Source organism: Antedon mediterranea, chromosome 7, assembly GCF_964355755.1.
Source record: "Antedon mediterranea chromosome 7, ecAntMedi1.1, whole genome shotgun sequence".
Taxonomy (NCBI): Eukaryota; Metazoa; Echinodermata; class Crinoidea; order Comatulida; family Antedonidae; genus Antedon; species Antedon mediterranea.
Window position 1 is genome coordinate 550,534 of NC_092676.1, and position 24,969 is coordinate 575,502.

General features: G+C 33.4%; 1 protein-coding gene across 1 annotated transcript; it reads right to left on the minus strand.

Moving 5' to 3' along the window:
• Window positions 1–15: 15 nt before the first annotated feature.
• On the minus strand, window positions 16–24,952 carry LOC140055619 (uncharacterized). Its single transcript, XM_072100956.1, has 14 exons — window positions 24,792–24,952; window positions 19,258–19,470; window positions 13,083–13,220; window positions 11,938–12,115; window positions 11,283–11,417; window positions 10,911–11,026; window positions 9,931–10,011; window positions 9,530–9,653; window positions 8,441–8,570; window positions 7,990–8,071; window positions 6,391–6,505; window positions 5,552–5,653; window positions 2,713–2,789; window positions 16–2,383 (listed from the first exon to the last, which is right to left on the minus strand). Exons 2-14 carry the CDS (start codon window positions 19,398–19,400, stop codon window positions 2,275–2,277), a joined length of 1,530 nt encoding a protein of 509 aa, XP_071957057.1. The 5' UTR covers window positions 19,401–19,470; window positions 24,792–24,952; the 3' UTR covers window positions 16–2,274.
• Between the last annotated feature and the right edge of the window lie 17 nt (window positions 24,953–24,969).

Sequence of the window (24,969 nt, forward strand, 5' to 3'; positions counted from 1 at the left end):
TTAAATAAACTCAGAATAACATAGATAATGTAGACGTTTAATGTTACAACACATAAATATTACATACAAACATGCATTCTATTTGATATTATAGTCTAGTACATTGTGAACCTTTTATTAAATATAGGCTAGAAAATTATGAATCAAATTATACAGTTTATATAATGCCATGAGGAATGGAGGTTCGAATTTTATTTGTTAAAACACATTAATCGGACAACAGCGATACATAAACATGGTAGGGAAGTATAATGTTGTTTTTAACATACTTTGATGTTCTGCTAAAGTACCGACTATGCGATAGACCAAACCATATATTTAGTAATATCAGTTTTAAAGTATGCTTAGTAATTTTCTACATTTCTTTTACCTTTCGTCTCTCTCTTAAACCTGATAACCCAACAATAATGTATGTGTAGGCGATACGCTACCAGAAGAAGATACAGATATTTTAAACATTAATTGACACCTCTACTCCATAATGGACTATTCCGCGAACCCTCAGTCACGAGGGACGGTACCGATCCTCCACCACCATCATCATTTGTTTTCGTAGCGTTGAAAGGAATGCCCGTTTCAACGTAGGTAGCACTAAGGATTCCAATGATGTGATAAATGACCGGTTTGACTTAGATCAATGCAATCTCTTGAAGCTAGGTAAACATTGTTGTTGTTTTTTTTGCATCGTTCCAGTAGACGTTATTTTGGCGTTGCCGAATATCTGGCAGGCTGTGTTCATTTGAAATACGTTTACCTTAACTAAAGTCATACAATGTTTTACTCCTTGGTCATACCGCGACCGATGGAAGTTGAACGTTATCTCGGAATATTGTTATTCTTCCCCCGTACTACTTTTCTCTCATATTCTGCTTGTCATGACGGACAGCGATATGCTCTTGCTACTAAGTACCTACAGTAGATCTAATGGCCATAGCGTATAGGAAAACTATATTTAAACCCGTATTAATGACGGCAGCTCGTTGTGTTAAATACTAAACGATGCTAAATCATCAACATAGTTATTTCCCAGCTGAGCTTTATCTTACTCTGTCTTATACAAGAATAAAAGAGAGGGTCATTCCTACCCACTGACCCGGAAAAAGTTGGTGTCTTCATTAAACACACTCTTAATAAATACTTGTATTGCACAATCCACTCTTAATTAAAAACCTTTACATTGTTATGTTTACGTATTCATTCCAATAAACTATACTCATCTGCATATTGTAATGCTTTAAGTTTAGCTTCTTCATCACGAATATATTGCCGTCCAATAAATATTAAAAGCTCATAATGAATAGGAATAATTAAGAATCAGTTTAAAAGCGAATATCTGTAATAGATCACATTTAGATTACTTATTTTACTTGATTTCAAGGTTTTTTTATATTTCTATTAAGTTTTCTAAATAGTTTTTGTTCTTGTAAACTAATATTTATACTATCAAAACAAGTAGTCCTGAATGGACATCATTCGACTGGTAAGATGACGTCATTTTAATCGTCGACACAACCAATGTCGACGCATTTGCACCGTTTTATTGTGGGAAACAATGACACCAAATTTTATTTGTGGCATTCTTAATTGAAATCTTCTTGAAAGCTTAAAATGTTTACGCCACTTTAATTACGTATGTCGAAATGGTTTTTTTACAATTTATTACAATATGATTTATCACAAAAATGTACCTCTTCAGTTTAAGTTGACTTGACATGACCAATAGGTTACAATAAAAACACCTTACGTTTGTTTGACTATGATAACGACCAGTTTCCGTCAAGCTGATTTCGTGTAGGCCAATAACGTTCGGTCTCATTATCGAGAGCGTGTGTCGTAATATTTAAGACCAGAAAATCGCATTAAAATTGACATAACTGCAAAGTTAACGCTGTTGTGCTCTCATCGCCCAAAAGTTCAGTTCAGTTCACTTCGGGTTCACAGAACCCAAGCAAATATAATTTCCGAAAAAACACGTTTAGAATTGAAAACATGGAAAACGTCAAAATTTAGTGTTGGTTATGATGTAATTTTGTTAGGTGATGATTGGATATGTCGATGTAAAAGTGTAAGAGGGTGATAATGACGTCATGCTCGTTTGTCTATATTATTTTCGTAGACAGGCTCATGAATTATTCATTATTAGTCATCTACCTCATTGAATATGCATGACGCGTGAATTGCCAATCTCGTACAATTCTGTTGTAATATACTCGTTCCACATCAATCGGTTGTAATTGATATACGTTACATTTGCGTAGGCTAACCGTAAGGTGATCAGTTCTTGCAACATCTTGACTTCTTTATGTACGGTAGTTCTTGATTCAAGTCCACTACTGACGTGTATACACGACTCACATTATCATCTTCTCGTCGTTGAATCTCCCTGAAATGTATTATGTATCAAGCCATGCTTAAAAGCTAGTACAGTTTAGACATTAATGACGTCATTTCCAGACGGTTCTTTACGTCATTAATACATTATTTAATTCGTCTGAGTGAACTAAGTATGTTCATGTATAATGTTTATCATATCATGTTGATCATTATCATGTTTATCATATCATGTTAATCATTATCATTTTCAAACCTATCATTATGATTATTGTCTCCTAATCTTTGTCATTAAAATCATAATCATGATCAATAATATCATAACCATTCTTATTAAAATGATATTAATAATAAATAAGGAGTTATAAATGGGTGATTTACCTTGCAAGTTTACCAAACGCCTCAAATATATTACTGCCTGTTTTAGCACTCGCCTCAATAAACAACGCATCATTTTCCTGCATACATAATAATATACAATTAATATATTTAGGGGACATATTTGACTAACTAGTGAAAATATAAACCACTGATTCATTGTAATAAAAATGCGATAGCAATATCACAAAACATGTATTTATATAATGGTTATAAAATAATAAAAATGCTATCGGATTGAATGAATCCTAGTATGTCACCAAATGTGATCACATGTCACCAGAAAAAATGTATTATATATTAATTTCAGTTGATTGAGTTTGTGATTGGGATGTGAGAAAGGAGATTCTTGGAACATGAATGATAATCCAATAGAATCCCACGCTTAGAGTTTGTGATTGGGATGTGAGAAAGGAGATGTCTTGGAACATGAATGATAATCCAATAGAATCCCACGCTTAGAGTTTGTGATTGGGATGTGAGAAAGGAGATGTCTTGGAACATGAATGATAATGCAATAGAATCCCACGCTTAGTGTTTGTGATTGGGATGTGAGAAAGGAGATGTCTTGGAACATGAATGATAATGCAATAGAATCCCACGCTTAGTGTTTGTGATTGGGATGTGAGAAAGGAGATGTCTTGGAACATGAATGATAATGCAATAGAATCCCACGCTTAGAGTTTGTGATTGGGATGTGAGAAAGGAGATGTCTTGGAACATGAATGATAATGCAATAGAATCCCACGCTTTGAGTTTGTGATTGGGATGTGAGAAAGGAGATTTCTTGGAACATGAATGATAATGCAATAGAATCCCACGCTTAGAGTTTGTGATTGGGATGTGAGAAAGGAGATGTCTTGGAACATGAATGATAATGCAATAGAATCCCACGCTTAGAGTTTGTGATTGGGATGTGAGAAAGGAGATGTCTTGGAACATGAATGATAATGCAATAGAATCCCACGCTTAGTGTTTGTGATTGGGATGTGAGAAAGGAGATGTCTTGGAACATGAATGATAATGCAATAGAATCCCACGCTTAGTGTTTGTGATTGGGATGTGAGAAAGGAGATGTCTTGGAACATGAATGATAATGCAATAGAATCCCACGCTTAGTGTTTGTGATTGGGATGTGAGAAAGGAGATGTCTTGGAACATGAATGATAATGCAATAGAATCCCACGCTTAGTGTTTGTGATTGGGATGTGAGAAAGGAGATGTCTTGGAACATGAATGATAATGCAATAGAATCCCACGCTTAGTGTTTGTGATTGGGATGTGAGAAAGGAGATGTCTTGGAACATGAATGATAATGCAATAGAATCCCACGCTTTGAGTTTGTGATTGGGATGTGAGAAAGGAGATGTCTTGGAACATGAATGATAATGCAATAGAATCCCACGCTTAGTGTTTGTGATTGGGATGTGAGAAAGGAGATGTCTTGGAACATGAATGATAATGCAATAGAATCCCACGCTTAGTGTTTGTGATTGGGATGTGAGAAAGGAGATGTCTTGGAACATGAATGATAATCCAATAGAATCCCACGCTTAGAGTTTGTGATTGGGATGTGAGAAAGGAGATGTCTTGGAATATGAATGATAATGCAATAGAATCCCACGCTTAGAGTTTGTGATTGGGATGTGAGAAAGGAGATGTCTTGGAATATGAATGATAATGCAATAGAATCCCACGCTTTGAGTTTGTGATTGGGATGTGAGAAAGGAGATGTCTTGGAACATGAATGATAATGCAATAGAATCCCACGCTTAGAGTTTGTGATTGGGATGTGAGAAAGGAGATGTCTTGGAACATGAATGATAATGCAATAGAATCCCACGCTTAGTGTTTGTGATTGGGATGTGAGAAAGGAGATGTCTTGGAACATGAATGATAATGCAATAGAATCCCACGCTTAGTGTTTGTGATTGGGATGTGAGAAAGGAGATGTCTTGGAACATGAATGATAATGCAATAGAATCCCACGCTTTGAGTTTGTGATTGGGATGTGAGAAAGGAGATGTCTTGGAATATGAATGATAATGCAATAGAATCCCACGCTTTTAAATTAAAGCGTTTTTTATGCCCACGGTTAAAGATTCCTGTTATATTGGCATTCGTGGTGAAATCAACTGAATATCGAATATTCACAAAATAATGATAAAATATAGTATATTTTTATTAAGATACAGTCGAGCTCTCCCAAAGCCTCTTTTTTTTTTCAAAAAATACCGAAGTGAAATATTTCTACTTTGTAAGTTTTTTTACAGTCAAGTTTCACATTAAGAGGAAATGTTTTTTAACGACTGCATGGATGTGAATTGTGAACTCGTTTTGAATGTCGGTGGATAAAAAAAGACCAGGAAAAATATTCAAAAAAGCTTTTAATGCCTAGTGCTTTAATGTTAATTCAAATATAAGTAATAATGTATTCAAGCTGACATTCTTCCCCGAAGTCCTAGCACAATCGGCGGAACATAATCCATCATCACACTGCTGTTTCGATGCCGTTAATGTGTGTGTATAATTTGCATAAAGGGACAGCGTCTAAATTTCGTTTTTGTCGATAATGATTTATATTGTTCTTGCGTAACTGAAAATGCTACGTTAAGATCTGTTTCCTATAAAATATGGACAGTACATGTAGGAGTGATCTCGGGTGACACGCCCAGTAAAGCTTGGTTCCCACTAGCGACGCAACGTAACGCAATCTACGCAACATAAGCAAATGCCCTTCTAATAATTGTGTTTTCCCCCGCCTGCGTGAAATAAAACCTGCGATTTTTGCAGCACTATTGCGTCGACGCTTTAGGTAACCTAAAATATTCGGAGTTCTTACCTCTGCCATTTTAATAGCAACTTCAGTTTCCACGTCACGGAAGTTGGATGCTAAATCGTCTTTATTACCAACTATCATGAGTATGGCGTTCTCGTCAACCTCCTGTGTGGAAAACGGTGAAAAAGAGTAGATAATATAACAAATAATGATATATAATACAACGTCGCGTTCTCGGTAACATTGTGCTGAGGGCCTCATCCGTCAGCTTCGGCTGTTTCGAGTCACCTCATTAAACAAAGTTTAATCAAAATAAATAGTGGACGATGAGGAAGAAATCAATGTAGATAAAAAGGATGTATAAACTATTAGCAGAGAGTTTTATGTACTTTCATACTATCATAGATAACATACAGGTGGTATACCCAACACAAACACATTAGTCTTGATTTATTTACAGCTATTAAAGAGGGTTCACGTTTATGGCTGCTGGCACTGAATTGCACAGTATGTTACCCATCGTCTCTGCGTCCTAGTACCACAATGGTTCCCACTTCTCACGCAACGCAATGACGTAGGCACAACTAAAGTTAGTTGACCAATCACATTTATGCGAGAGATCAGATGATCAATCGCGTGTCGTGATTGGCGCGTGCTTAAGTCATTGTGCTGCGTCCAAGTGCAAACAAAGAGTTTGTGGTTCCCACTAGGACGCAACGAAGCGACGTATTGACGCAAAGTTCTGTATTGCGTAATCACAAGTGGGAACCGACGACGCAATAATGCTGCAAACATCGCAGGTTTGATTTCATGCAGGCGGGGGCAAACACAATGATTGGAAGGGCATTTTCTTACGTTGCGTCGCTAGTGGGAACCACGCTCAAGTTGCAAACGTAGCTTACCCGTATGTGCGCAATCCATCCCTTCACGTTCATGAATGACTTGATACAAGCAATGTCGTACAGAAGAAGAACGCCATCTGCCTTGCGGAAGTAAGCGTGTGGTATACTACGAAACCTACAACATAAAAATAACTATTTGAATGGGTAGAAGTCGATGTGACGCGTGCGTCCAAACGATGATAATAATATATTACGATTTTTTCACGAGCGCGTACAATTAACGAACGTATGTACTGTTGAAGTTAGAAATCAGAAAAGTTTAACCAAATCTGACCATTAATTCAGAAATTTGCTGAAATTGAATGAACTGCGTATTGATGCTATTTATCTATTGCTTGTACGTGTTTTGTCAAGTTTTAAATTTAGCTCACGTAATATTGTGAAACTTTAGTTAAATCAATCACTCTTAATGTGTAAGCGATAACAAGCTTAATTTCATTCTGCTATTTCAAGATAGACTCGGGCGTTTGAACATAAAATTACTCGTACTTTTCTCTTCCCTTAAGAGAAAACATTTCTACCCAAGGAAATCATTGAACATTAAATAAATCAATGTTTGATTATACCGCATGTCTAAACTAAACTAATAATCAACGGTTAATAATAACTGTTGCACAGATATTTTAAAGAAATCAGGAGGTGTTTTTGTAAAGAATGTGTAGAGTATGTTGTTTTAAGCGTGTCGTCGTCCAATCAAAATGCGATTAATAATTATTCGTAGCGAATACTTAGCTCTGATTGGCTCCGCAATTTTCACGTCACAACAAGTAGATCAAAATATATACATGCGCATTAGTCAAGGCGTTCGTTTGTGGAAAACAGGTTTAAAACTACACGGACGATTTAAATGTTTATTTGAATAGACTGATGTGAATGGATAATTATTGTAGTTTTTAGATTACATTGAAAAACATTTTGTATTACTGCTGTACAAGTTTACCTTTAAAAGGTTGTACTTTATTTGATATCATATTTTCAAGTGTTAAAACGTTCCTTTAATAAACAGTGGAAATAGGCCTAGGTCAATTTACAGTGGAAATAGGCCTAGGTCAATTTCTGCAAATGGAATTACTAATACAAATAGGTCGTATTAATCAATATGCTTATTTTACACAGATTATTAAGAATGAAACACGTCGCGTATTTTACACCTAAATACAAACTTGATGTAATTGTATGTAAGTGAAAATCGATCGATATCACTTTGTGGTGAATAACTATAGGCCTATATCTTAAGGCTGTAACTAATATTCAACATCTATGTAAGTAGACAATGAAACACGACAAAAGGTGTTCTATCCAAAATAGTGTTCCCTCCCATGAGTGTTTTACAATGGTGGAACTATCGGGTATATTGCTTATTGTTCCAGATTTAAACAATTTCATCGGCAGCCAAACACTTTACATTAATTAATCAAACACCCACTCGAACTAGGCACAATAAAACATCGACACATTTGAAGCGATGAATGTTCGGTTGTTTATTTATAAATTGTTTTATTTATAAGAGAGTATACAGTGTTGTAATCCTATTTGAAGTGTCCATCGCGCGACGATAAAAAGAAGACGCAATAAAAACCATAATCTGACGACCCATACCTTTCTTGGCCAGCCGTATCCCATATCTGCAACGAAACAACCGTATTGTCCAACACTAAAGACTTCATGTGGTACCCAATTTCTAGAAGAAATACGAAGTAAACAAAATTACAAAGTAAACAAATACATCAAGTTGTAAATTATATCATGGATTATTGAATAGTATGTATCTATAATCTTCCTATTCCTCGTCCCATATTTTAGTTGAATAAATTGAGGCAAACGTTAACATTTAAAAAACATTTTAAGTAGTGGTATTTCATAACTTTTGTATTATATTTTGATGTTTCTATTTCAGCATTCTACCGATCAACAGAATCTGATCTAAGCTTTCTCACAATGCTTTGAGACAACGGTCGTGCTGTTTGACCATAGGATGTTCTGGTAAATGATTAATTGTGTTATACTGACCGATAATTATTCAATTCAAAGTTTAAGTAAACTTTCTTACCAATGGTAACTTGAGTATTAGGTGTAAAAGTGTTGTGACAGAATCGTTGAAGAAAACTAGACTTGCCCACACCAGAATCTCCGCACGTCACAATCTTAAAACATCGATCTGGTGTCCTCAATTGTAGAAACTTTGAAAGACAAAATATAGACTACATTTAGTTGATACATAAGGCCTACAACATGTTAAAATAATTATACAGTTTTATCAATTTAAAGCGACAGTCTGAAGTGTGATGTGCTCTATTATGGTAGTGATGACATCATCCTGTCCATATATGGGCACATCAAATTTTGTTTTCACATAAAGTTTGATAATGTAGACAGAGCTTAAGCAATATTTCATATTATAATATACATCTTGCTGACTTTTTCTTGTAGCAACTTTAAGCTATATTTTCCGACCATAAATTTGCCGTAATGCAAGAAATAATTCATAAATGATATATTTTCTTTTGCGAGTTTTTTCATAACACATTTCCAAAGTGAAAAGTATTACAACACAATGAAAAAAAAATGCGTATACTGTTAATTATTTAAATACGTTTATAGACATTTGTGACGCATCTACGTCTGTGGGTGCTCGCTTTTCAACTCAACGTTCAACCGTGAAGTACGTATAATACGTATAACTTGCGCTCCTCAATTGTTATATCACGCCTTTTACCGTCCAAATTTCATATATACAGTAATACATTAAATATTTATCATTCTGAAATATTATATCCACAACGTGCACGACATTTGGCGACCTTCATTAAGACATCGAAGATTGGAATGATTTTGGATGATATCGCTTCAAGGGTATTCAATTTCATGAATATTTATCAAATATTTCAAAATGAACAAAATCAAGAATATTTCAGATAAAATATGAAACAGAAATATGAAATAAGATATTTGATTAAAAGTTACTCAACTAGTATAGGAATCTTAAACTCTATCCTACAACAATGTACATTCACTAAAAATGATTATACTATGATCTCGCTATGGTGCATTTCTCGCACATGTATGAACCAGTCCCTGTATGCCAATGTCTTTAAAATGTTAAAATAACTAAGTAAGATGAACTTAGTACTAAACTAACCTGTAACTGTTGATCACATTCACAGTCACTAAAACTGCTGACTCGGCTCATTTGCATAACACCAACTTTTTTTGGTTCCGACCTTTTATGATAATTGTCTTCAACCAAACTTTCATATTTTTCTCTGAAATTAAACGCAATCAAAATTGACGTATTAAGCAGTATAAAATGATGTTTGGTAATTCCACAATTTTAGAATAAAAATAATAAATAAAGGCTTTATGACACGTTTTAAGATTTGTGGCACATATTTTTATTGTTTAATGACGCATTGAAAGATTAGTTATAACGTTTGAAAACAAATTAAAACAGTGTAAATGTGGATATTAACATTATATTGAATAAATAATAAAACGTTCGTGTTATAAAGATTTTCCCAAGGTTTTTGCAAACATCATTACCTTAGTTTTTCAAGTTGTAACTCTAAATGTTGTCTGTCTCTGAGTTTGTTTTCGTGTTCTATTACAACTTCTTCATATTCCCTTGAATTAAAAAAAAACATATCGACCATGTCACAAATAGAATAGACTTCCAATCTAGTAAGTTGACAAGCCACCACTAAAAATAATATCACTAACCATGCCATGAAATGTAGGTGCTAACGAAATGCAGTATAATATCATATTTAGCAGATAGGTCCACCAAATATTTATTGTTTATTTTAATTTGTATCTCCATTGAGATCCAGCCACTCATGTCCACAACATCGCCATTTTTTCAGGAATTTGCCATTTGCTTTGTACTGATATAGATAGTTAATAAATGATGTATTATTGCTGTTTAAGTGCAGAGATTAATACCGTTAGTTACGTCACAGTGTGGCAGTTTTGGAGTGATTGATTGAGCGTGAGTGTTGTGATGGTGTGCTAAGTTCCGTCAGTATCTACATCAGTATCAGCATGATAAGGCTTAGTACAAGGACTGCTACTTAGTACAATTATCATTCTAAATATAAGCATGTGTTATTATGTTCATCATCGTGGAGTCAATGCATCTGACAGGATTTGTTAAAGTGTTTTTATTAGAATAACGTTTTGTGTTTGTCTCCAGTTAATAAATTGGAATGATATCTTTGTTTGAAATTGTTTGGAAAGGTGCTCTATGTTAATATTAGTGTTCTGTTTCTTCATGCTTAAATCGTTAACTCCTCCGTGACATTTCGTTCGGCCGCCCATATGCCTCTCATCTGGCACAGCTTCTCTGAGATGGACAAGTTATTGTAGGCTTAAGCGTGGTTCCCACTAGCGACGCAATGTAACGCAACAAAACGACGTAATGACGCAAAAATGGACAAGTTATTGTAGGCTTAAGCGTGGTTCCCACTAGCGACGCAACGTAACGCAGTATTGACGCAAAGATGGACAAGTTAATGTAGGCGTACCTTTGGAAGTATTCTCGTTCCCGTTCTGTTTCATCTTGTAATTGAAGGCACAGTTGTTGTGTTTCGTTTAGCCCAGCCAATGATTGGTCCAGCCTCGTTTTGAGTGCACTATTTTCCTACACATAAACGTATACATATTGTATAATGATTACATTTAATGTTGTTTAGTACTGTACAACCGGTGGCCTTGTTAATAACCGTTACCCTCTTGATCACTAATATTTCATTTTAATAGTTCGCATAATAAATTAATACTTTCTATTATATAACATAATACATTTTTAAAAATCAACATACTGTATGTTGTTTAGCACACAAATTTATAGTATAGCATTACATAATATAAAGCACATTTATATTATATATTCTTACTTTGATGAGGAACTCGTTTTGTGTGACAATATTACTCTCGTGCCGACTAAGTTCAAAAACCATCTGCTCAAGTTGATTATTTTGTTGGGTAACTTCTTTTTCCTTTTTATTCAGCTCTCGTAGAGAAACTTCAAGCTATTTTAGTAATACAAAACTATATTAAACATTGGATTATGTAATACATTTAAATGTATTATTAATGAAATTATTTAAATTTTCTTTTTCATTTGTATATATTTATATTGGCTCATTTTTTATAGTTTAGTTTTTATTTTCAACCTGTTATTGGTGTTTTACACTGTTGGTTTGATATGAAGAATATAAAGAATGACGTGTTAAACAAATAGAAAAATAGAAACATGAGAAATAGTTGATTTATGTAATTCATGACGTGTTAAACAAATAGAAAATGGAAAAATAAGTAATAGTAAAAACGTAAAGCATTATTGGGAGAATTAAAAATAACAAAATAAAAATGAAAAGAAACAAGTATTAAAGTAGACAAAATCAGATTGGTAATTAGGGCTATTCCTAATATTGAAGAAGTGTTTGATACTAAACGTAACCAAGCCTTAAAAATTAAAGCATGGTTCCCACTAGCGACGCAACGTAAGAAATTACGTTGCGGAAATGTAACGTTACTATTTATATTTACCTCTTTCTTGCGCGTAATTAGTTCCTGCATCTCCTGTTCTCGCATCTCCAGTTGTCTGTCCAATTCTAGTTGCATTTCTTCTTCATATTTGCGTCGTAGTAACTCCCGTTCCGTCATCAATAAATGATCCATTTCTTCGTACAACTTTCGCATCTCATCTGTATGCACGCCGTTCTTACTGCAATGAGTCAGAAAGCGTTTGTAATATCTCATATGAGAAATAATAATAAATAAAAATATATTTACAATTGGGTTTACGTATTCGGGAATCTTTATCCATTCTGTATTAATTTATATCTGAATAATATTCTTCTTATTAATCTATTATTAAGCTAATTATTGACAATTTACAACCGTATTCAGTGCATTGTCGCGAATATACATTAAGTACACATAATAACAGCGCATAAACGCATATAATATTACGTAAAAAGGGCGTAACGCGTATAATATTACGTAAAAAGGGCGTAACGCGTATAAATATTACGTAAAAAGGGCGTAACGCACATACATATTACGTCAATAGTGCTTAACGCACATGAAATCAAGAACGGACGTATAAATATATATTGCATTTTTAAAAATTATTTTCATTTATTCAATTTCCATATCTTATTTGTGACACGGTGCATGATGAATACGCACATAATAATAATATTATTACGTCACGGCCGCGTGTGAATACGGTTGATAATGACAGGCCATCATAACCTCATCTGCTTATCAATAATATTTGTTGTAATTTATTACTTTTGGGAAATTCTATTTGGAAATGATCTAAATGTATTTTCTGTTTGTGTATAAACGAACCGGAATTGACATTAATATGCTTCTAATTCATTTCGAAGACTCGGCTTTTGAAATTCCTAATTACTGTTTATGTGAAGCTAACATTGACACACGATGCCGTAGATTTCAATAATGTGTGTTTATAAAGAAAATAAGACTTTCTTTGATATGTGACGCATGTCTCTGACGTCAGTTGTTGATTCTGCTTTTCTGTTTTATTTTGTCATTAAATTAGATAGAATCCTTATTTTTACAAACTCGAGACTTTTATACGCCATAAAATTTAATCTACAAATAATAAAACATTATTATGATAATATTTGCTTCTATAAATTATTTGAGACAGTGGTACACACCTTTTGACTACGTCATCACATTTGTCGTTCAGGTTTTTTATTTCTCTGACTGATTTACGTAGAAAGTTTTGAAATGTTTCCAACAACTCTGGTTCATCATTTCGTAATTTCTGCCAAAGGATGTACAATTCATCTTGCCTAGAATAAAGATAATCATCATCAACATTATTTTAAAATATTAAATTACATTCTTACGTCATGTTGTGTGTACATTATTATTGATTTATTTTATTTTTCATTTTATTTAAAACGTTATCATCCTTTTAATGAAACTCTGTTGAAAAATGTGCAACTGTAAAAATATAAGAGATTATAACATTTACAAAAAATGATGAACTAAAATTGTAATGTAATTCATAAAAATAAAGCCACCAATAATATTAATATATAGCCCACACCTAAATCCAAAGATAGTTTTGTGAATATACATCATGTCATGTCATAATATTACCAAAGTATGGTTGCCTAATATTATTAGTTTTCCACAGTTTACTGTCATTTTGTATAGTTTAGGCAAAATTTCTTTTAATTGAAAGTAGCTCATGTAGGTGTATATGTGGGGAGAGTATTAATTCCAATTCATGAAGATAAAGATACTGGATACTAATTTGAAATGAACACATCATTTCAAATTATTCTTCATATCTGTCAACCAAAACAATGTCCAACATGTATCGTCTTCTCTTGTCGAAAACAGGTAGTTTGGCGTAGGAGGCATTACTTATTATATTGTTAATTAATTTGACTTCCGCAATAAAAAACAACGTCGTTGAAATAAAATTGATCCAATTGAATTAATCACGTAACAGTCTTAATTACAGTTTGATAAAATATGTTGTCAACAAATTAAATTGTGTGTTTTTCTTTTGCCTTTGGAGATTGTCTATAAAGATCAAACATTGCGTCAACATGCGTTAGATAACGCGCCCTGAGTAACACTATGACGCGTAACATACAAATACGACGCATTCCTTAAACAAACTGCCTGACAATCTAAACATAGAAAGATGTCTTTGAAATAATCATACACGGGTGAATAGGCTTAGCTGCAGAAACTGATCGATAATGTCAGATAGTTATTCTGAAGCCAGCTGTCGAAACGATTTATTAGTTCTAAAGCACGACAAGAAATTAGTAGCCAAATGAAGACGATTCATCATAAATAATACGTGTTTAACTAACATTTTGAATAATATTAGCCTTTTTACAGTCGATACTTTTTGTATGAATAATCACGATAAAGAATACCTCATGTATGAATACTGGTTAGATTTAACAATTTTGCAAAATAATAAATATAGTACGTAAATTGTAAAAAATTTGGAAACTTGACAATAAAAGTCTCTTCTCTTCCAAAAAACAAATATATCTTCACACATGTATCACCTTAATAAAAGCAACAAAATCCATGAAGAATGTGAATTTCGATCATTAATGTCTGTAGGCCTACGATATTTTAGGATTCAGAAGAAGTCAAAATACATATTGCCTGCAATTTGATTTAATGATCATTTTATATAATTATAATCATCACCCGATTTATGAACATTAATAAATTTATTGAATAATCAATATTAGTATAAAGTAAATCAATAGGCCTTGTCCTGAACTAATAATATTCTGTCAACCACGATCGGAAACATTCTAAGAACAGCTATAGCTGCCGGCAGAGAGAAAAAACATTGTTTAATACGAAACAGAATTGCTTTTTGCTATATATCAAGAAATACCCAATCAGACAGATTCTGTCTCGTAAAAATTAACAATTTCCAGGCATATTGTTGAAATGAACGATCAAACCGTAAAAATGCATTCTTCATAATTCACGTGCAAATATTGATTTACAGTGATTCATAAAGAATGTGTGTCGATAATGTTATCAAATATATTATTCATTAGTTATAGCAAGTACATGTTCTTTTCATAAAGAGTAATATCTTCCCACTAAACGTGTCTGGAACATTCTGCGCATGCTCGATATCGCGTTTGCACTGGGCGTAATTATATGATTGACGCCGTATTTACGATTGATTTACCTTTACCTTACCTTTAGGCTTGACGTAATTGCGTACTTGACGCCGTTATAACGCTTGACGTAATTGCGTACTTGACGCCGTATTTACGATTGAAGTAATCGCGTACTTGGCGCCGCATTTACGCTTGACAGTAATCGCGTGCTTGACACCGCATGTACGCTCGACTTAATTGCGCGTGCTTGACGCCGCTATTACGCTTGACGTAATTGCGTACTTGACGCCGTTATAACGTTTGACGTAATTGCGTACTTGACGCCGTATTTACGATTGAAGTAATCGCGTACTTGACGCCGCATTTACGGTTGATATAGTTACGTACTTGGCGCCGCATTTACGTTTGACATAAAATGTATTAAGTTTATTTGATTTTGATCAAATAACTAGAATGGCGTCACAATAAAGCAGCAACGAATTCCCTACGAAGTACTTTGAACAATATTATAATTAGAAATCTTCAATCGTGTTTTTTCAAGTGTTTTGCGACAAATAACTTGCAATAAAACTAACTTTGGAAATCGTCCAATTGAATTATTTTTATTACCAATATATAGAACGCCAGACTGAACCTACAAAACAGGAAAATAACAAATGTGTGAAAGTGAGTCGTGAATACCATTATATATTGTCATTATTAATAAAACGTAAGAAACCCGTATGTTTCCAAATGTAGGAAATGTGTTTTACAATACATTGAATATTTTGAACTCGTATAAATTGATAGTTATCGTGATAAGGCATCAAACGACGATTGTTGCATAAACGATTCTTACAAATGGTTTTACATACGTCACCCAAATACGCGTCACATAAACACGCGCCACGCGTCTACGTCAGCCATGACTACGGTACGCGTTACAAATACGTAATAATACACCTGTATTATGAGACTGACCAAGTAATTGTTGTGTAACAATGCAGCACACATAAGATAAGCATAAACATAAATATATGCAAGATTCCAATACTACAATACTACAGGATATACTTTTCATTGGGATAGCTTTAAATGCCGCATCTAATCTTAATGTGACGTCACTCTTCTATTAGAGACGATCTTGTTAACACACACACTGCCGTGACGGTTTCGATACATCACGTGACGTTATTATCATACGGTTTGAAAATGAAGTTGAAATGAAAAATGTAAATGCCTTACAATGCGACACTTTCAACTGATTAAGAATTTTAAAATCCTAAATTTATTGTTTTAAGGCGAACCTTTGTAAATGTCAAAGGTCGACAAATGACGCGTTACCAAACCAGTTCAGTAGAATTAATAGAAACACAAAAAAAGCACAACTGGTATGATTGAATTTTATAAAGAAAAAACGTTTCGACATTTTCAGCCTTTTAAGCAGAAAATATCTATCCTGAGAGGGTCTCCTCCCAACCACCCGTCTTCGTCACGTTTGTATAAATACTAAATAGTCATAAGAAATTACCGCTTACCGTACCATTTACCGTTACCGCTCGTCTGTGTAAATTGCCATGAGGCCTATACGCGTACATGCGTACTGGTTTACGTCATACGCACTCGCGCTCATTTTTAGTCGATCTGGTTTGAATGTAAACAGTTTAATCACAAACGTAAAATAATTATAAACAAATCGGTGCGCGTCTGATGTCGTCACAAAACAACTCAGCAAAACTAATACAAAATGTTCCTCGAGGGACAACAGCACGATTACATGAGTTATTTATTAATGAGATGCGGAATATAACAGTTCATTTACGAGGTGTTACATTTTTACCAAAGCTTATATTCGTCTCTGGATCTTATTTCAACATAATAATAATATAACATAGATATAATATTATGTAAGAATATAGGTTTTCAAAAATTAAATTGTATGGTTGTTTAAACGAACTTGATCCACAAAAAAATGTATAAGCACATTGGACCTGTAATAATTTAATAACATAACCATCCTGATTATTTATACTGGCAATCGTCAGAATCTCATAAAATCATTTTCGAATTAGTAATTAATAATCTGGAATTGTCGAATAATAAACTCAGATTTCAGGTCGAAAACAGAAATTAGAAATTCAAAGAAATGTAGAAAAGTGATAAAGCTTGGATCATGGAGGTATAAAAATACCTCCATGCTTGGATCGCGTACGCGCGCGCAACGTAAAGACATACACAACGCAAGTAATTTGACCAATCACAGGCGATGGTTTAATTTCTATTATTTATATCCTATCCTACATTTTATGGTTTCACCTGAAGGGCAATCGAATCTCATTAGTTGCTTCCCACACACTGATTGATCTCATCAATATTCACCATGACTACACTCAGCGAACTATCCTTAAAAATGTATTGTCCCCCAAAAACATGAACAATGAAGATTAATTAAATCAGACTTTGAATATGTTATTTTGTAGTTTTAATAAATTTAATCACGTCCGTTGGAAAAAAAAAACAAAAAGTAATGTTTTCACTTATAAAATGCCAAAATAAATGGTTAAATTCAACTAAAAACCCATTGGTTGGCGGCCAAGAAAATTTTTGTTTGAAATTACATTTTTTTCAGGTAAATACATGTTTTTTCGATCCTATTTTTGGTCAATGTGGATAACTATTATGTTATATTAAAATGGCATATTCAACAAAAATTGTGCTAAGAATACATCTTTAAATGTGACGTGTGCATAAGATGTAGATATTATAAAAAAAAGAATATTAAAAACATTTCATAATCTAAGAATGTATGACAATTTCTAAATAATTTATTATGTTAAAATCAAAATCGTAAGGCCTTAAAATACCGTCACATGTTATGTTACCTGGAATGTTATCCAGTATGGTGTTGGCGATAAGAATGTAGTGGACAGTCACATTAATAATGACATTTACATGTTAATGTTATGTTATGGTTAAAATGACATTCACAAACTGTAATTGATGCATTCTGTTTCATTTCATATGTAGGCCTACGATAAAATATTATAAAACGTTGAATGACGTCATCGCACAACTGTGGTTAAATGTCATGCATTATTCTTCTGCGAATGATTTACCTGCGTATTGATAATCGTACAACAGGCAGGTGTGTGATTTAAAGAAATGACGCGAAAATGGAGACGATTCTGTTTCCTTGCTATTTTTAGAATATGTAGAATATTCTATTTTTAAGTTAATTTGAATGAGTTGTTAACAGTACGACATATTGGATTTGGTCATCATTCTTTCACCATAGTTCAGTTTATAGTTCTTATTATTTCAGTCCCATAATTGAGATGGGCATTTCTTGATCAGGAAACCAACCCTATTTTAAAAATATATGCTACTGATTGACTATTAAACAAAAACAAACTATTATATGTGAGATATCAGTAACACCTTTATACAATATTTCAATCTGAAAAATTTCAAAAACTGCCCATTCATACCCTCACCACTTTCCAGCTTAACTAATGTTCATGTTCTGACCGTATAGTATTGCTCGGTATTGACGCAATCGTGACGCAATCGTCAAACTTTAAACGAATTACTGAATAATTATTAGTATTTTTTTTCTCTTTTTTGGCGTTAACCACTATTTATTCATTTCATCTTCAACAGATTAATACAATTAGTGAATCTTCTGTGATAGTTATAATAATAATAATTATTAGTATTTTATTTATATTTATATATTATATTAAATTTTTGGTAAAATTTGGTTATTCAGGTATTGAATAGATACAAAATCCGCCATCAGTCATTTTCTCATAATTTGAATCGATTGTCAATGATGACGTCATTCACTCTTAATGTGTAATGAACATGATGTATAACAGTAGGTATGCAAAATGTGATCTAAAAATAACGACTTAATAACGACTTAAGTCTGTTTTGAGTCTGAGTTTTAATTATTGTAATTTATACAGTCTGAACAAAATTTAAGCTGTTATTGACAAGAAAATACATAGGATTGGAAAATAATAATGATGATGATAATGATGAAGATTAGGATGACAATGACGATTGATCTTGTTATAAAGATAAAATTAATTCTATAATGTAGAAATTTATTTTAAAATATTTCTAATTTCATTTTATTCGGAAACACTAAAATCATAAAACAGACAAATTCCCAAACGATGATTTTGATAATAACGTATGATTTACAAGCAATAATGTCACTTACCCAGCCAAGAGAGCTGTTCCCCCTATCTCCGAGAGTAGTCCTTCCCACTGTATATGTGCCGAAAGAGCATCTTGCAAGTCTTCCGTACTCGGTGAATGTTCAAAAATTCCATAATCAACTGAAGCGGCCCGTGACGATCCCATTTTAATCGCAATTTATTTTGTTTTCGTCAAATTTATTCAATTATTAACTGTTTTCTTTAAACACGTATCACTAGATCAAAGAGAATAAAAGAAGTTGTATATAGCGTAGTGTATATAGCGTAGTGTGTATAGCATATGTTGTGTGTGTAGTACGCCAGTGTGTGTGTTGTGACGTTGATTTTATGAATGAATATAAATCTATAATAACGTTGCAGTAGGAGGAGGAGGAGGAAGATTAATATTCACAATATATTGAGGGCGATATATTGAAGCCTGTTAGTTGAAGTTATTTTATACACACACAGTTCAAACCGTCCGTATGACACTGTGAGTACCACACCCTTATCACAGTTGTTTAACCCCTAAAGCGTGATTCCCACTAAAGACGCAACACAGAGACGTACGCGCAAGGTAAGCCAGCTGACCAATGACAAGCCACTGTTCGAATAATCCCATTGCTTGTGATTGTCATATCACTTACGTTGCGTTACGTCCTTGCGCTGCTAGTGGAAACCACGCTTTAAACAGGAGTGTCACCGTCACCGTCAACGAGAGTGTCACCAATAGACAATTGTCACCTTAAACATTGTCACCAAGTTAGTCCAGTCCCTAAGGGGAAATGATGTTACCATAGTGGATACAAGTGTGCCCTTTGGCATGTTGATAGAACATGATATGGAGATACCAAAACAAAGTTACTGGAAATCTGATTTGACCTCTGTGACCTCTGACCTCAATTTTTATATTTCTATCTTAAACAGCCATATCTCCGCAACGGGTTTGACAATTGAAATGATATTGGTGTCAAATAGATCAGAGGGTACATATTTATATTCGCTCTAATAGAACTTTTTTCAAAAAAACGACCGAAAATGTAATTTCTCAATGTTTTGACCTTTGACCTCGGCTTACTATATCTCAATAACTACTGGTCAAAATTTCTTGAAATTTGTTTCAAATTGTTAAGAGCATACATATTTATATATACTCTAATTAAACATGTTCTTCCAAATCCACAGGAAATGTAATTTACTGACCTTTGACCTTTAATGTTTAAATATGTCTGTATCTCTGTAACCAAATGTCATAAAAAGTTCAACTTGGTGTCAAAATGTTCAAAATGTAAACATTTATATTAGCTCTAATAGAAGATGTTATCATATTTTTACTGGAAATGCCAGTTTGAGGTATGACCAGGATATACTGTTAAGCGTGCGTGTGTCATACTTATAATAATATACCTAAAATATAGATTTAATGGACCAGAACTACATTCAATATCCTATTTAGCCTTTTAAAATTTTTTTAAAACTTAATGTTTAATTTAATTTCAATATATAATTCCATCGCATGGTAGGCCTACACCGTAAGAGCAACACTTAATATCAACAAAAAATTAGATATTAAACTTAAAAGTTAAATAACAATAAAAAAAAAAAAGAAAATCAGGATCTTAAAGAAAGAAAAGAAGAATTAACCAATGCGATTTGATACTCATAAAACATATGACCTAATTATCAATTAATTGCTTGAAGTATGCTGAAAAAATAAAATGTTTGAAACAGTAAGGAAAAAGCGAAGAAAAGAAAAACATATGTTTAAAATATTAGAAATCTGAAAAGGATCAAAGACAAATTAATTACAAAGTTGATTTCTTTTCAAGAACATACTGTAGTGGAATATAAAAGGAAAACAAACCAGTGAGCAGTCAAAATTACCATCTTGGCTTGATGAGGCAATAACACATCCAGCTCATAACACTAACAAAATCTTTGAAACCAGAAGAAATTAAGAGAAGCAATGATAATGTAACTTTAATCCACAAAAACATGACAAAACTGACATCAACCATTACCGACCAAACGAACATTATCACATGTACACAAATAATTTACAAAAGTAATCAAAAAACAAAATCAGAGACCGACTAGAAGTAAATAAACCAATATATAAGGCTTTATACAGTAGGACCATCTTATACAGTTTGTCAATCAACTAAAATAAAAAGGAAATTAATATCACCAAATCTTTGATTTAGAGATTATCAGAAAGCATTTGACTCAATAAAACAGGCATTACCATATTAGAGGGAAATATTATACCTCAACAAATATTGATTACGATCGTTCAAAGAGAAGTTAAGGAAGATTAGTAAGACAAGGCGACACTTAAGATCTTCACTGCATTGGAAGAGGTGTTTAATCAAAGAGCTAATCTAAAAAATAGAGTAAATATCACTTTAAAGACAAAATAAACAGTTAATTTAACCAAAATCACAAAGACTTCCAGCCTATTTTTTGCTTTGAATTACAGTTTTTTTGGGTATGCACTATATCATTTTTTTTCAATCCAATTTTTGGTGAAACTATTATGTGTGACATTAAAATTGCATATTCAACAAAAATATTTGTCAACATTACTTTTGTCAGGGGAAAAATAAGTATATCTTTAATAGCATGTGATATTATTAGCAAATATTTCAAATGTAGTTTTAAAACTTTCCCATTACAAACAATTGCCATAATTCTGATAACATTACAATACACCCATCCTCTGGGACTTATTTTCAAATGTAGCTAAAAACTTTCCAGTACAATTCCGGTCATTTTGATGTGTATAGATGCATGCAGTAGCATTGGAAAAGCGAGAGAGGGGGAGGTGGTTGGGGTGATGGAGAGACACATATTTTTTACATGTTTGTCTACACTATAAACTAGTTTAACAAAAAAGGTGTGATATGCCCAAATATGGTAGTGATATGTCATTCATCGTGTCCATATATGGGCACATCACATTTTTTTGTCGCATAAAAATGTTATAGTGTAGACAGAGTTTAACATTTGTGTAACATGTAACAAAAATATGTGTCTCTCCATCCACCCCAACCCCCTCCCCTCTCTCGATCTCTTTTTATAGATTATTAATTGCTAAATATATGCAAAACGATGGGTCATAGCTCAAAATGACATTTCCAATTGAATTCTGACAAAATATTTTGTTAGAGCAAATATAAATGTGTATATTCTAAACAATTTGACACCAAACTGAACTTTTTAGGACAAATAGTTACCGAGATATTGACATATTCAAACATTAGAGGTCAAGGGTCAAAAAAGCTTAATTTATGGTAATTTTTTGAAAAAAGTTTCTATTAGACTAAATATTAGATTTATTTTCTTAACATTTTGAGCCCATTTTCAAATCTCTGAGATTGCGTTTTATTGAGATATTAGACAATCAAGGTCAAAGGTCAAACTGAAAAATAAAGCCTTTGCGGCCATTTTTGTACAATTATTTTCATTATAGCGAATATAAATATATATCTTCCAAGCATTTTGAAAAAAAAATTAATGTAAAATGTCCCTGCGTTGTCAAGATATGGCGATTTTTAGTTATATAATAGAAAAATATAAAAATTGAGGTCAGAGGTCACAGAGGTCAAATCAGATTTCCAGTAACTTTGTTTTGGCATCTCCACACTATACTCTACCAAACTGCTATACTGAAAAATTTGTATCCAGTCTGGTAACATCCCACCCCTTTTTCTCCCCTTAGGGACTGGACTACTAATAAAACATTACAGCCTAATAATATTAGGATAAAACCCACATTAGCCGTTATGTTGTTTGAATGATGTATGTTAGTGAATATAATCGGAAGCTGCCGCCCACTATCCCTTCACACGACATTAAACGTCAACCAATTCATCAGTAATTCTCCCTAACTGTATTTTATAGTATTCTGTATCTTATACATCCTAAGTAATAATTTTTCAGCGGTACCGTGGAATTGTTCTAAATGTTAGGTTCTGTGTGTCAATGCTATGTACTGTAATTATGCCATTTGCCTAGATACAGAATGAGCCGGCATTTTTTTCAAAGATGAGATGATGCCTAGCTAAAAGGGCCGGAAATTTACAAATCCGGCTACAAATCCATTTGTAATCATAAGTACTGACTGCATCATTGCATTATCTTAATACTGTTTAATCTGCGTTTAATCTATTTGTTATTAGAATTTCATCAGGGGATTTTAATTATTGGATATGAGTATATATTGAACAATTTAATAGTAGGCCTAGAGGAGTGTTTCGGACGCATATTGTACTGATGGGTGTCTCGGCTTGACTGATTGGTCCCACATAAAGAAAATACACTTTGACTCATTTCACCAGAAGAACTCCTAATGGAGTTTATAGTGATTATTTCACCCTTTATGCAAGTAACTTCTCATTTGTGCTAGGCGCGGCCTTTCTGCACGCATAAAGCTTGGTTCCCGCAAGGACGTAAGCGCAACGCAAGCGAATTGACCAATCAAAAGCTATGGATTATTCGAACTGTCGCTTGTGATTGGTCAATTCGCCTGCGTTGCGTTTCGTCCTATAGTGGAAACTCGCTTTATAGACATAATATAAATTTAAAATCTGACACTTCCAACTGTAATTACTAATGAACAACAACGAATTGTACGGAGTCTAATAGTATGAGTAATGCAATAGGTCGATATGTAATTAAGCTGTCTGATTGTGACCTATGACCTATGACTGATGCTGTTCATTTAGTACACATAAATTGCACTGAATTACTAATTATACTATTCCGTGATTATAATGATATGATTATGATTCAAAGCGATGTATACAATATTGTTGTAATGCATGTACAGATTAGTACAGTATGATGAATATCGTGTTGTTGATGGTAATGATGCAAATGTATCGTAAAATATCATGCCATTTATCATGTTCTTTTAATGTTCTCCTTTACAATGATTCTTTTTTTTTTTTCGTTTTAGGTGGTACCCTTGCTCCCCCTTAATGCAATCCATTCATACCCCTTCCCCATCCTCTTGGGGAAAACAATACCATTCCGAGAGACACTTGTAATACCATTTGGGGAGTTTCAGGGGACTCTTCGGAAGCGCCAGAACCCTTTCAGGAGGAACGTCGGGAGCATCGGTAGCAACATTGAGTTAATCCTGATCAAATATGAAGATTGCATTGTTTTAAGGAGGTAGGTTGGTTTGAGTTGATGAATAAATACACTGGAATGCCGCAAGCATTATTTTAACGAAACCTATTATTAATTGCATGTTTCTATCTAACTTGATGCTCTACTCATCTGCAGTAGCGCGCCTCTAACCATGGAGGAAAATTGTTTTCCTCCATGCTCTAACACATCACCCACGCCCACCTACTCGATATGAGATTATCCGTGACGTCATACCCATATTAAGAATATATAATAACCATATAATAGCCTATAGCACTACAGTATTACAAATAATAATATTTTGAAAAAATGAATGAATGAAAATATTAATAGAAATTCTGTTGTACTTCACGTAACCCGACGAACCGAAACAAAATATAGAAATAAGTGATATACTTACTGACATCAAATAGTAGCCGTCTTAGTGATGTACATGTAGTGATGATACCAGTGAAAAATTACGGTACTTAAGATACGGTATGATTGTAGGGTTTTTAAGCAATTGTCGCTTACGTACGTATCTGATGGTTATAGTTGAATATAGTGAGATTGCTTTATCAATTCTCTCCTAACACAAC

Excerpts from the sequence above, each read along its gene's own strand:
- LOC140055619 (XM_072100956.1), bottom strand. The coding sequence starts at position 19,400 with ATGGGATCGTCACGGGCCGCTTCAGTTGATTATGGAATTTTTGAACAT. Across the intron at positions 11,418-11,937 it reads TAATTACGCGCAAGAAAGAG|CTTGAAGTTTCTCTACGAGA; the intron begins GTAAATATAAAT and ends TTACTAAAATAG. Across the intron at positions 5,654-6,390 it reads GATGGATTGCGCACATACGG|GAGGTTGACGAGAACGCCAT; the intron begins GTAAGCTACGTT and ends TTTTCCACACAG.